The sequence below is a fragment of the Boleophthalmus pectinirostris genome, unplaced genomic scaffold, assembly GCF_026225935.1.
Source record: "Boleophthalmus pectinirostris isolate CB_2022bp ecotype Guang Dong unplaced genomic scaffold, ASM2622593v1 HiC_scaffold_14, whole genome shotgun sequence".
Classification (NCBI taxonomy): Eukaryota; Metazoa; Chordata; class Actinopteri; order Gobiiformes; family Gobiidae; genus Boleophthalmus; species Boleophthalmus pectinirostris.
The window spans coordinates 14,125,481-14,139,314 of NW_026571047.1; the positions used below are offsets into that span (position 1 = coordinate 14,125,481).

At 39.3% G+C, this 13,834-nt stretch overlaps 1 protein-coding gene across 1 annotated transcript in view; it reads right to left on the reverse strand.

Moving 5' to 3' along the window:
- Positions 1-13,834, reverse strand: part of lrp2b (low density lipoprotein receptor-related protein 2b) — a 35,803-nt gene that overhangs the window by 19,211 nt on the left and 2,758 nt on the right. Inside the window, exons 4-36 of the mRNA XM_055150181.1 lie at positions 13,293-13,409; positions 13,065-13,175; positions 12,697-12,813; positions 12,503-12,619; positions 11,823-11,966; positions 11,136-11,252; positions 10,893-11,021; positions 10,626-10,795; positions 9,881-10,104; positions 9,124-9,330; positions 8,622-8,824; positions 8,367-8,507; positions 8,079-8,288; positions 7,656-7,848; positions 7,002-7,127; positions 6,787-6,917; positions 6,523-6,660; positions 6,158-6,436; positions 5,536-5,775; positions 5,338-5,460; positions 5,140-5,256; positions 4,691-5,068; positions 3,917-4,165; positions 3,465-3,673; positions 3,211-3,395; positions 2,914-3,142; positions 2,657-2,834; positions 1,866-1,994; positions 1,623-1,789; positions 1,386-1,529; positions 1,118-1,227; positions 862-1,036; positions 576-789 (exon numbers count right to left, since the gene is read on the reverse strand). Of these exons, the coding sequence (XP_055006156.1) occupies positions 576-789; positions 862-1,036; positions 1,118-1,227; positions 1,386-1,529; positions 1,623-1,789; positions 1,866-1,994; positions 2,657-2,834; positions 2,914-3,142; positions 3,211-3,395; positions 3,465-3,673; positions 3,917-4,165; positions 4,691-5,068; positions 5,140-5,256; positions 5,338-5,460; positions 5,536-5,775; positions 6,158-6,436; positions 6,523-6,660; positions 6,787-6,917; positions 7,002-7,127; positions 7,656-7,848; positions 8,079-8,288; positions 8,367-8,507; positions 8,622-8,824; positions 9,124-9,330; positions 9,881-10,104; positions 10,626-10,795; positions 10,893-11,021; positions 11,136-11,252; positions 11,823-11,966; positions 12,503-12,619; positions 12,697-12,813; positions 13,065-13,175; positions 13,293-13,409 (5,721 nt within the window). The remainder of the gene's footprint in view (positions 1-575; positions 790-861; positions 1,037-1,117; positions 1,228-1,385; positions 1,530-1,622; positions 1,790-1,865; positions 1,995-2,656; positions 2,835-2,913; positions 3,143-3,210; positions 3,396-3,464; positions 3,674-3,916; positions 4,166-4,690; positions 5,069-5,139; positions 5,257-5,337; positions 5,461-5,535; positions 5,776-6,157; positions 6,437-6,522; positions 6,661-6,786; positions 6,918-7,001; positions 7,128-7,655; positions 7,849-8,078; positions 8,289-8,366; positions 8,508-8,621; positions 8,825-9,123; positions 9,331-9,880; positions 10,105-10,625; positions 10,796-10,892; positions 11,022-11,135; positions 11,253-11,822; positions 11,967-12,502; positions 12,620-12,696; positions 12,814-13,064; positions 13,176-13,292; positions 13,410-13,834) is intronic.

Here is a 13,834-nt window from a genome sequence, read left to right on the forward strand (position 1 = left end):
GGTAGTAACCTGTTTATCTCCATGGAAATGTTAACTCTATGTCCATGAAGATACAAGCAAGAACTGGCTTGTCAAAGCCTGATCCTGTCAGATCTCAGAAGCTAAGCAGGGCTGGGCCTGCTTAATACTTGGATGGGAGACTTCTGGGAAAATCAGGTCATCAGGTCAAATCAGTCTGCCCCAGGCCCAGGGCAGCTGTGGCTACAGTAGTAGCTTACCACCACTGAGTATGGAGTGAATGAATAATGAACTGTAAAGCGCTTTGGGTATCTTGAAAGGCGCTATATAAATGCAATGAATGCAAATATTATTATTATTATTAAGAAAAGACAAGCTCCACCAGGCCATCAATTCAGATCTGTGGATAAGCAACCACGTTCACAGTGAGAGTGATTGTCATTGAAGGTATTTTTAGCAGGTGAATTGTTAAATAAATGCAAAATGCAAGTTTTGCAAAATTGACAAACATTACAGGCAAAGCGATTATCTCCATTGAGACAAGCAGGTCAACCAATACCACTGAAAAGTTACATAGTGTATCTTTAAGAGTTGAGAGGTATTTTGAATCTACTAACTGTCTCTGGCGTGGACTTTGAGAGCTCGCAGATCAGACATGCCACTTCTCATGACCACCATATTGGCCCCGGTGTTTTTGTCCACTCTCTCAATGACCTCCAAGTCCAGGTCGGTGTAATACAGATAGTTTTGGTGAATAGTGAGTCCCCAGGGATTTGATAGACCGCTAACCACCCTCACACGACTCTGCCCATCCATAGTACCGCACTCAATCTAACAGACAAAAATTCTGTTTATAATTGTTTAATATGCACTACAGTTAAACAGCCTATTTGCTCTACATACTATTCCAGACCCCGAAACACCCCAGTAGAGTTTACTGGTTGAGATGTCAGCAGCAAGAAACCCAATGTTAGCCAGATTTTCAGTGTAAAGGTTCTTGAGATTGGAACCGTCCATATCAGCACTTCCAACTTTAGCAGGGACTCCATTTGCGCCCTTGTCGGACCAAAACAATTTCCTGTTTGAGAAAAGTATCAGAAAACTCAACTATCAACTAAAAATCCTTTTGCCTGGATGTGCAGCTTTGTAGATTGTTTACCCTCGAGCTGGATCCACAACTATTCCATTTGGTGATCCAACTTCTTCTGGTTTTCCAGTGGATGTGATGAGAGTTTTTCTGTAGTGCTGGTCTCCATCCACACGAATCACCTACATGGGTGTTACAATATTAAGTAATATGTTTTAAAAAGTTTACACATAAGGCACTGACACAATGTATGAACAATGTGTATAATGTGTGTTAAATATGAGGGTTAATTTTGAAAAAAGAGAAAAAAAAGTGACCATACACCTTAGATCTGGTTTACCTCAATAGTTTTAGCAGTTGGATTTGTGTAATACATCATTCGACCTATCCAGTCAAAAGCCAGTCCAGAAGGTGTACCCAAGATGGCAGCTGGTGCAAACTCAGACCTGTTGGTACCACTGGTTTTAACTCTCCAAATGGAACCCTGGTAGTTTGAATAGACCATAATTAATGAAAACAAATAAAATAATAGAAAATAGAAATAAGAATTGTGACAATAAAACTGTATTTCTCTCACAGTATCTTGCACCCAATAGACAAACTGTTCTTGGTCATCAAACTCTATGTCTCGTCCTTTGCTGACACCAGACACAGGAGTCATTGCATTGTTGGACGGATCAGATGGGTCCAGGGGAATCCCAAAAATCACAGAATCTCTCACCACCATAAGGAAAGGAGTCTCATCTAATTACATCAAATTAGAACATAAGTCTTCTTTTTTAATCAGTTTTATTATGTAAATAGTTTAGGACAAATCTACCTTTGATACAGGTGCGCTTGTCCGCATCTAGTTTCCATCCAGACTGACAGTGGCAGGTGTAGTACCTGGGTCTCATTCCAGACAACAGACACAGCTGAGTGCACAGGTGTTCACTGCAAGGGTTGATAGCTGAACAAAGAAAGAGTATAAACTCTATTCAGGTTACATCACAAACCAGGAATATGTTTGGAAAGATGCGATTAAAACTTCCGATGTAGTTAGCAACACTGGCCTCGCTGACCAACTGTGATAAAACCCGCTGTAGTAAATGTGATCAGCGGTAAAATGAAGACTGCATATGTACATGTATGTGCTGTTTGGAATAATCTTGAATTTGATGCCTTCATCTCTTCTAATTGCATGTACCAAGTGCATGTCAGTGGCGAAATGATGAAAACCAAGGTGTGGTTGTGACTGTGGATTAGCCGAACATAACAGAATGTGACAATGACATAGATGAAGAACACTGGGCCTGGGAAGTTGTAATCACCTCTTTCCAAACATCTTCCTAACGGAAAAGTGAATAGAGCCTGTTCTGTTAAAGCTAATGCTAGAATTGCACAATTTGGGGAAAAAAGAATGTACTTTTTTTTTTTTTTTTTTGCAGTTGTGTTTACGTTTGTTTAAAAAGTAGAAGTATATTCAGAGTGCAAGCTGCAAACAAATTGTTAACAGTTGGGTGAAGACTGAAAGCAGAACTGCAATGAATTTCAGATTTCTATTTGATTGTAATATATTGCCCAAGCAAATACTAATACACTGTACAACTGAAAATGTGTCATTGTATAGACCTTGTGGTTGTTTGATGGGGTGCGCCATAACTATTCCCATTGGCTGATAGACATTATTCATAACAGTGGTGACATTTCCCCCATGGAACTTGTTGGTCCTCATGACTTTGCTGGTGTACCGCTCAGACCAGTACACATAGTCCTCAAAGATGGTCATCCCATGTGGGTGCTGCAAAACCTGGTCAAAGAATGAAATAAAACGTCAGAATTTACTAAAAAGTGCTTAAGGCTTTATTATTTATTTATTAAAAACATACCAAATCACTAGCCATGACTTGTTGACGATTGTTGCCATCATAGTCGCAGTAGTCAATGTACTTGAGATATGCATCTGCAAAGTACAGTCTGTGTGTGGTGTAATCCAGAGCTAAGCCATTGGGCCAGTAAACTTTAGTGGTTACAATCACCTTCCTTGCTGTACCATCCATGAATGATCGCTCAATACGAGGATTCTTGCCCCAGTCAGACCAAAACATGACATTGGTGCTGAACAGAAAGAAATGTCATTATTATAAACTTATAATGAAAAAATAAAAAAATATCTTCTGTCTTACTGGTTGCGAGGGTCCAAAACAAGTCCCCGGGGGCTTGTAATGTTTTTGGTCAAAAGGACTTTCCTGTAACGGCCATCCAGTGTAGATACCTCAATATTCTCCATCACAGAATCAGTCCAGTACAGATTTCGACCAACCCAGTCCACAGCTATACTCTCTGGTACCATAAGACCAGAAGAAAACACCTACAGCAAAAATACTTTAAATTTACTAAACACGCTCACAATAAAATTAAAAGAAGTCATGATAGCTACCTGTTTTGTGTCAGTGCCATTTTGGAAGGCGCTCCATATCTGCTTTGTGGATGCATCCGCGTAGTATATGCGGGAGGTAACTTGGTCAAAATCCACTGTGACAATTGCTGAGCCACTGATCACAGGTCTTATGAGAGGTGGGTTCATGTTAATATAGTTTGCAACGATCTGGCTTCGCTTGCTAACCAGAAGTACTGCGGCCATTTGATCTGAGAGTCAAAAAATGTGGATAAACTCATATAAGCAATAACTGCCTTTGTTTTTGTACCAAGAGATGATAAAATAAATATGAAGATAGATAAATGGATGTTGATTTTAAGATAGTCACTTTAAGAATAACAACAAATGAATTACTACTAGTTTTAATGACATGTTTGTAATTATATTGCATATAGTGCACTGCATACATAAATTCAATTAGCCTAAAAGTAGCTTGGGTCTGTTTTTGCTACCTTCAGCTTTGCATGTTCGCCCATCAGGCTCTAGGAAGTAGCCATGTGAGCAGTAGCATCTGAAGCTGCCTCGCTCGTTGTAACAATGCTGGCTACAAAACCCAGGGATGAGGCACTCATTGATGTCCTCACAGGTCTTGGAGTCATTGAGAAGCTGGAAGCCCGGTGGACAGGTGCACTGGGCCCCAAATGGACCTTGGATACAGCCATCACTGCAGCCGCCATTATTCAACTGACAGTCATTTTCGTCTAAAGAAGACACAATGAACAATTATACTTACTACTTGAAAAAACAAGAAGATCCAACAGCAAGTGAAAGCAGCTGCCACTGCTGTTCCCTGGTACCCACCACTATTTCAGTATTTGTGGCATGTGACGTGGCACCTGCCAGATATTTTTCTGAGATGGCAGGTGCCACAAATACTGCCAGGTTACAGAAAACAGTGGTGGGAGCCATAGAACAGGTGTGGCAGCTGCCGCGGTTAGAAATTGAGTCTGCTTTCACTCAGATCCAAGGCACTCCAATAGATATGCTTTATATTTTGGTTTCAGTTAATGCCAATCAGTTTTGAAAACTTATGTAAATTCAACAAGCAAATTTATTTGCCTCTTCGATATCCCTGAAGGGCAACTGTTTTTTATGTTATGGTCTAGCAAGCTTTCCATGAACTATTTTCAGTTACAATTTACTTACAATTTACTCTGTTTATTTTTTGCTTTCACCTATTGCTTTGACATACAGTAGAAAATGGATCAGTTGTCACATGAACTTACTACACAGGGGGGATTCATCGGCTCCATTGGGACAGTCCCTCTGGCCATCACATAATTTGTGGAGGTCAATGCACACCATGTCTGTAGGGCAAAGCCACTGGCCTGAGGAGCAGCTGAAAGGTGGAGTGGGGCAGTTCTGTTCATCGCTCATGTCCCGGCAGTCATTTTCCCCATCACACACCCAGCTGCTGGGGATGCAGATTTTGTTGTTACACTGAAAATAATAGGGGCTACAGGACACAGGGGGGCAGGAGGTGTGTTCATCTGAGCCATCCTCACAGTCCGCATGGCCATCACACTCCCATGTGTCTGGGATACAAAAGCCATCAGTCTGACACTGAAACTCATTGTCATGGCACAGGCCTGGTCCTCGAGTGGCTGAGAAAACAAATGTGTTAATAAATAACAAACAATAACAAAGTGGTTATGTATATTTATTTGCATCTTACGACAGTCTCGTTCATCAGAGTGGTCACGACAATCAAACACTCCATCACAGCGATAGCCACTACTGATGCACTGATCCCCACTGGCACAGGCAAATTGATAGGAGGCACAAGAAAACTCTATATTTGGATAAAAAGTTGCATGTAAATTAACAAACGATAATATCTGAAAATTAAAAACAGACCCAATGTGACACTGACCACAGTCCTTTTCATCAGAGCCGTCTAAACAGTCTTGATCTCCATCACACACCAAGAAGTTGCTGATGCATCGGTGGTCCGGACACAAGAAATAGGACGGAGGGCAAGTCGTGATGGTTGAATCTTCAATTTAAAAATGGAAATTAACTTAACAAACATCCCACATCAAAGATCACTGCTTGAATGCAGACTACTCACTGCAGTTTTGTTCATCAGAGCCATCGCCACAGTCATTGTCACCATCACACAACCATTTTTTGGACACACATCTGAAGTTGTCACAGGTGAAGTAGTCTGAAGAGCAGGTGGTCGGGATATGAGTGGGACAGTTAATCTCGTCAGAGCCATCTCCACAGTCATCCTGACCATCACAGCGCCAACTTTGCAAAATGCAGTGCTTGTTGTTGCAAGTGAACGCTCGTGGAGAGCAAGTCGCCCCTGAAAAATATAATAACAATAGGCACTTCTACAAAGGGTGAATAAAATATATTAAAAAATAAAGGTGGAAATACAGGTATTTTCAAAATGTGACTGTATCGAACATAATACGACTAGACATACAGTACATAATACAGTTCAGTTCTAGCTTTTACCCATGATAGTAGATGGCAGAGGGCTGGGATTACGTGCTGTTTTTGTATTATTAAAAATCTAATAAAATGTATTATTTAACACACAAAAACAATACAGACTCATCATTGTCACTTAAAACATACAAGGCTGTAGATCACTGGATTAAAAAAAAAAATTCATTGACTGTGTTAAAATATTAGATCACAATTTGATAAAAATTAGATGAATTGCACAGCCCTGTCTTTACCTATATTTGTGCAGTTGGCCTCATCTGTCTTATCAATGCAGTCCATGTATCCATCACAGCGATAGGAGTTGGGTCGGCAACGTCCCTCGTCACATTCAAATGCTAAGTCGCCACAGTTGTTGTCAGGAGGGGGCACTGAATCGTCCTTGATACAGTCTCTCTGATTGGCCTGGAGCTTCATACCAAATGGGCAGCCACACACGCGACCAAAGGATGGAGTTGGGAAACAGAAATGGCTGCAGTATCCGTTGGGGGCAAAGTTGCACTGGGTGCTACCCACTGCATTTATTGACATAGATAAGGGTCAGAAGAATTTACAGAAGAAAACAAATTGCATTAAAGTGTATTTAAAATGGTCCATTTACAACCTTGAGTGTCAGATATGTAGGCTTTGATGTTAATAACAGTTTTTAATCCCTGTCTAACCATAGTATTTCCACCTCCATCTCTTTTGCGCATCTCAAAAATTGCTCTGGTTCTTGTGTCCGAAACATACAGGTAATCTACAATGATTAACACAAATATTAATACATGAACATTTGTTTAGTAACATATGTAGAGATATTGTCTGTTGCATTACAATGTGCACAGTTTGTGACAAATATGTGGTATATTATTGGTACACATACCTAAATACACTGTTAGAGAATAAGGTTGTGTGATTTGCCCAAGATTCCCGAAGGTCTGTCTGTCTGATCCTGCAATATTAATACTGCCAATCTGATTCAGTAGGGAATCTATCCAATACAGACGATTTGTACTGCCACAAAGATAAACTTACTTACAATTAAATTCAGCATTGACAAATAATTAAAATTAAAATGTAGTTCATTATGGCACTTACAGATAGTCAAGAGCAATCCCATAGGGCAATCCAAGAGTTGTATTAACTAAAGGAACCGCATTGCTACCATCAGTGTAAGCTCTCATTATAACAGCAGGGCGGTCCAGGTCAGACCAGAACAAGTATCTGTTGATGGGTGACACAACATTTTAGACACATCACCTCTTATACTGATACTTTGCAGCTGATCTCATCAACATTCCGGGGGTTGTGAAGCTAACTTAAAGCCCTACTCTGTTAGAAGCTCTCTTACTCAAGTTAGACTTTAATCTGAGCTTTATGTAACTTATTCTGACCAGAAGGAGCTGATTTGGTTGAAACTACAACAGGTAAGATGATTCGTGCTTTTAAACAATGTGTTTCTCACATATAAAATTACAGTCACAAGCTAGCTAGCATTAGCCAAGTTTAACACCTAAAACCTAAACAAAACCAAGAACGTACTGATCACAGGGTCCTGAAAATATGTTGTTTAAATCCATTTTGTATTTTTTCTTGAGCTCAGATGATCTTAAATCTTTTTTGCCTGTGTTTGCTAATGTGTGCATTCTGTCACCATGGAAACTGCTGAACATTCCTTCCGTAAAACTGCATCACCCAACACCCCCAGCGTGATTTCCCTCAAGTATCAAATATTTTATATAGAGAACTCACCCCGCAACAGGATGCACTGCAATGCCTTTAGGGTTTCTCACTCCTGTCACAATGTCCCGTCTAGATTTATCTGATACCCTTAATGCAGCCACTATTCTGTAACTGCTAGAGGTCCAAAACAGCACTTTTGACGTCCAGTCATAGGCCATGGCATCAACTGATGAAACTCTGTAACCTGTCAAAATTTGCTGCACTGAAAAGAGAGAAAAGATAATATAATAGCATTGATAATAACTACATTACATGCATGCCAGAAAAACAACTTATCTGGCCTAATCCAATAGAAATTGATTTATCAAAATGCATGTAAACTATGACTGAGGTGTCATAGTTCGAATGTCAAAGATCCCAATAACAAAAAAAACAAAAAAACAAAACAAAACAAAACAAAAAAACAGATCTGATATAATGAATAAAACTTACCTGATCCATTTAGATTAGACTTGTAGATGACTCCTGCTGACCTGTCATTATAGAAAATAAGTTCATCTTTGCTATCATATTCTACAGCAGACCCAGAAAATGATGTCCCAAGTCCTGTTAGAGGTAGAGTGATGTCTTCCTGCAGTGACACGTTAAGTGGGATGCCCCGGACCGCCAGCGTGGTCGCCATTAACAAGTAGTCTTTCACCTCTGCTCACACAAGCACAAGAAAGGCCATTTAGACATGGAGAGGAAGAATATGTCATATGTTACATTTAGGTAACTCACTAAAACAGGTCCGACGATCAGGCTGCAAATCGTAACCGTGGCGACACTTGCAGCGGAAACCAAGTCCATCGTTGTCTGTGCGGTGACTCAAAACACAAATATGTTGACAGCCACCATTGTGTCTTCCACATGGATTCATCACTGCAAAACAAATATAGTTTGTGTTGATTTTTGAGGTGAGGTAGGGTAAAACAAGGACTTTCACAATAAAATATGATATGATCAAACTGTGACTGAAAGCAAAGGGTTTCTTACCAAACGGTTGCAGAACTGAGTGTGAAACCACAACATGGCCTGGGCGCATTGCAGTGCGATAGAGGAGAACTGGATTGCTGCCGTTGAATCGATTAGTTCTTATCACACCCATTTTTGTCCAGTCAGTAAAAAATACATGGTTCTCAAACACTGCTAATCCAAAAGGATGTGGGGACTGAGTTATGCCATTGAGCACGATTTTCCTAAAGACAAAACACTACATTCATTAATCCAAGAATCATATGCATTTCAGACCATGTTGTAGAGGTCAGCAGGTGTAATATTGTTTTTTTTTTTAATGAAAATACAGAATATTTTGCTTTTTGCAGAGGACATTCTATGATCTAAATAACTGCAGACGTGATTAGATAATTGCACAAACACAAATTGCGATTTTGATTCAGTTGGGTTACATTTGCACCACTACACTCCATTATGTACAAGAACATCAAAAAATTAACCCGCTAGATCATAGACGTTCATAGTTTGATTTAGTACCAACCTTTCTAAGCCATCGTAGGTGACTGTCTCCACTGTGTCAAAGTGACTATCAGACCAGTAGACTCTTTTGGTGACGATGTCCACGCTAATGCCAGTTGGTCTGCCCAGTCTGCCTTTGATCAGCTCCAAACGATTGCTGCCATCCATGTAGGCACGTTCAAGCTTCACCTGCTGATTGGATATTCCCTCGTCTGTGAAGAACATGTAACTAAATAACAGAAAAAATAATAAGAAGGGAAAAACAATGAGTAAAATACACAAATGTTGCATGTAAAATCAAAGATTTAACACCAAGTTCAGCTTACAACTTAAGAAAATATTTGACTTTCTGAGTACCACCAGATCTAAACCTGGTCTATATAGGGACAGGGGTGAACAGGACTCTTCTAGATCTATGACAGCTCTAAAATAGGTCTACACAATTGTTATACTAGTTCTACATAAGAGGGCCGTAGGCCTTTAGTTGATTAATTGGTCAATTGTGTCTTAATTGTATCTTATTTCTGTTTGAGCATATGTAATTGTGTGAATTCCTGTGATCTTGTGAGTGCAGCACCACAGGTCACCTCTTTTTAGTTGACTAATCCATACACAGGGCATGTCTTTAGTTGACCAAGAATTTCTTTGGTCGACTACAGCCCTTCTAAACAGGGACTAACCTAAAGAATTTGGAAGTCTATATTGAGCAAATATTTAAATGTACCACACTTTCAGAACCACTGATATCAATAATGAATAATAATATGACATACGCTTACCCCACAGTAGGATCAAGGGCCAAGCCACGAGGAGTCTGCAGGTTTTCAGCCACCAGTGTGACTCTATTACTTCCATCGAATTCACACATGTCAATGCGCTCCACCATTGCCTCCAGCACATACAGTTTGAAGTTTATCCAGTCCACAGCTAGATTCTGCACACTCTGAACCCCAGCAGTCAAAACCTCTTTCACATCAGCTCCATTCATGTTGGCAGAGTAGACCTGAGGAAAAAAGAAACAATTATAAATCCTTTTTTGGAAACAAATACATTCTAAATTCCAAACTGGAAATAACCGGAGGCAAAAATGAAGTGGAACAAAATACAGTTTTAATTGAGAAACTGTGATTTACAACAAAATATCACATGTCTGGTTTAGACACTAACTATTGTATTTTACCTCATTTGTTCATATATGTTTTTTAAAATATTGATGCCAAATAGTTTTTCAATTAATCTAGATATATTACACACTTTATCACAAATTAAAGGTTTTGTGAACCTTACATAGCCTACCATTTTTAAGGTAAAATATGTTGCCCTTTTTAATAGCAGAAAACTGCAAAACCTACCCCTGAAAAAAATGTTTTGACTTTAGCAATTTGATCTGAGATCAGTTCATTCATGAACATGTATAAATATACTTTTTGACACAAAAATACTACTATTTAATTTCTAATCTATATCAAGAGATGCAGCTATGTTGATATTTGACTATAAAAATGTAAACCGTTTCACCCTGACCTTTTCAGTGTATGTGTCGCTCCAGAATATTCTTTCACTGTGCCAGCTGTATGCTACTCCCAAAGCGAAGCCTTTACCCTGCGAGGGTACGAGGGTCCTCGCAAAGCGACCATGTATGTCGGCCATCATCACATCTCCCCCATTGGTGAAAATCAACTGTGGAAGTCCAGCTGAAGGTAACAACAAAAGAAAAGTTACACCAATGAAAAAATAACAAAACAAATTGTAATAATTAAGGCACTAGACAAAACAAAATTTGACACTTACTTGACACATTTGCTTTGCAGACATGTCCTTGCTCCAGAAAGTAACCATCAGCACAGTTGCAGTGGTGGGTCCCAGGACGATCTTCACACAGTTGGTCACAGATTCCCCAGATTTGACAGTCATCATAGTCTAGTGGCAATACCAGCACTTATCAGTATACATTAAAACAATGCATGCTTTAACCCAAGTCCTCACTTTAAATACATTACTTGCCACAACACAAAAACAATTTGGGCCTCTTACCCACACAAGTGCGGCTGTCATTGGCTACAATAAAGCCATCAGGGCAGTAACAGGTGCCCCCTTGAGGTGATGGGTGGCAAACATATTCGCAACTCAATGCAGAGCATCGTTCAAGACCTGTGATGAAACATTAACAAACAAAAAAACCACAATTCAATCCAGAAGTTCATTACTAAGGAATGTACTTGCTAAAAGTAATGATTTTAGAGCTCAAAGGGCACAACTAAAAAGCACAATAGCCTACTATAAGTTAATCTTAAACTAGAATTTGTGTAAAGTGTGTAAATGCCAGATGTCTAACTGCTGACACATAAAATTAAGAGTCCATTACACCACATTTATAGCTCTATAAAGAGGTTTCGAGGTGTTAAACATGTGATTTTCACTTAACGTTGCTGTTTTATCTTGAAATAATTTGGAACACCATTTTGTAATAGTATTTCACATTTTAGAACCTACAGTGGGTATGGTAGTAAGTAGTATTACCACTACTAGCATTAATGGTTATATTCAAAGGTGACAATGCACAAGAAATTATGCACAAAATATGTAATGTTTACTTTTGTAAATCCATACTATCTTTAGCCTGTTGTTAGATCTAAACCAAAGTTACAATAGAAATTCATTATTAAGGGAATGCTCTTGCTAATGGACAATAGGTAGCAATACTCCATAAATCAGACTTACCACAGGTCTGACCAGCTGTTGTGTTGGTCTCATCAGTTCCTTCTGGACAGTCTGGTTTTCCATCACACACTTTGCCCACAGGGATACACACTGGAGATCCAGGGCACCCCCACTCTCCCGGGTAACAGTCCCTCGAGTTACTGTCTAAAATCCACATGTTGGAAATCATAATCTTTGCACATTCTCACAACACTAAAAAAGTAACTGAAAGGTAAATTAATACTACATAATTGCTGCCCTGCAACTTGCTAACAGTGATTTCATCTGGGTTCCCTATAACATCATCAAATTAGAGTAAAATCAAGACCAGTTTTGAATTAGTACTGAATTGCTTTTCACTATGTACATTTTATTACTTTGTCTGGAATGTTTCACAGTATGGTACTGAATGGTTTTGTCTTCATGCACACCAAAGCAGATCAAGTTACAGGTCAAATTTGTGGAGAGGCAACCTTGTTCCCAGTCAGAATGCCTGTTTCTTTTGTTCAATAAAACCATTATAATCGAATAAATGTAAGTTACAGGTGTTTAATGTCATACTATGGAGCAAAGACATCTCCATAGAAACAAGCAGGTGATGACCCTCCAACAAACAATTACACAATGCACCTTTGACTATGAAAATAACTGTATTATCAGATCACTTTGAACTCAGTTGCTTTACTACTAGTGATACTCACCACATCCTTTCTCATCACTATAGTCTCCACAGTCATTGAAGTGGTCACAAACCCACCGCTGAGGGATGCACCTGCCACTCGTACATGTGAACTCGTTGCCACTGCAACTTTCATACACTAAAGCACCAAAACATGTTAAAACAGTACGAATGTTGTTTACTGCTGTAACTTTAGAGGATTGATGTCATACTTACCGCAGTGTTGTTCATCACTGAAGTCCCCGCAGTCATCCCAGTGGTCACAGACAAAGGATAGGGGAATACAGTAACCATTTGCACACTGGAACTGGTGTAGGGCACAGTGACGGTTGGCTGAAATAAACAAAAGAAATACAAAACTTTGACTTGATACACTTGGAATAGCCTAAATGTTCTGATTCTTTGATTTGAACTTATCAGATCAATGAATCATTCACATATGTAAATTATTGTAGTGCTTCTCATTTATTTAGGTATTAGTCATATCTATATCCTTTTTTTCCATAGTGACTTCATATAATATTTAGACACAACTTTTAACTCTACTAATGAACACTTTATCTTAACTACTAAACCTTACTTACTGCAGTTAGACTCATCGGAGCCATCTCTGCAGTCCTGAAGGCCGTTGCAGTGTTGAGAGTTGTTGTAACAGGCGCCATTTGCACAGGTCTTTTCACTGCAGCTTGGGTAGTCTGGAAAAAAACAAACAAACACACACATAAAACAATACAGTAGCTAAATATTAATCTAAATCTTATAATTCAGCGTGTGTTCTGGGGAGGTTATGGGCATGGTTATATCCTACTTACTGCAGTTGTTCTCATCTGAGTTATCCACGCAGTCTTTCACGTGATCGCATCTGTATTGGCCAGGAATACACTGGCCCTCCTGACACGTGAACTGGTCAGAGCTGCACGTCCGTCCACCTGGAATCGTATGATAAGGGGCATTCGCTACTAATGTTGCATGAGTTTGTCCAAAATATTATTAAATTAAGGATTAATTAAAAGGCCATATTATGCCATTTTCTGATGTTTCTTCATCACACACTTAACTTAAGTTGTGTTTTGTTTTGGTCACACCTGTTTAACACACAAACCCCCTAGGCTATATTTAGGCTGAGTTCTTCTCACAAACAGAAAACACTCTATTCTACTTTGTGATGTCAAGTGGTAATACAGGAAGTGCTCCACTGTGCTATGTGTATGGGATCATTTGGATAATTTCAGTTCTAGAATTTATCTACTGAATAAAGGCTAAAAGGTAGCTGTTAACTTGAAAATTTCCCCATGTCATGACATCACAAGGTGGAACATTTTGAGCCTTGGAGATGTGATGAGACAGACTAATA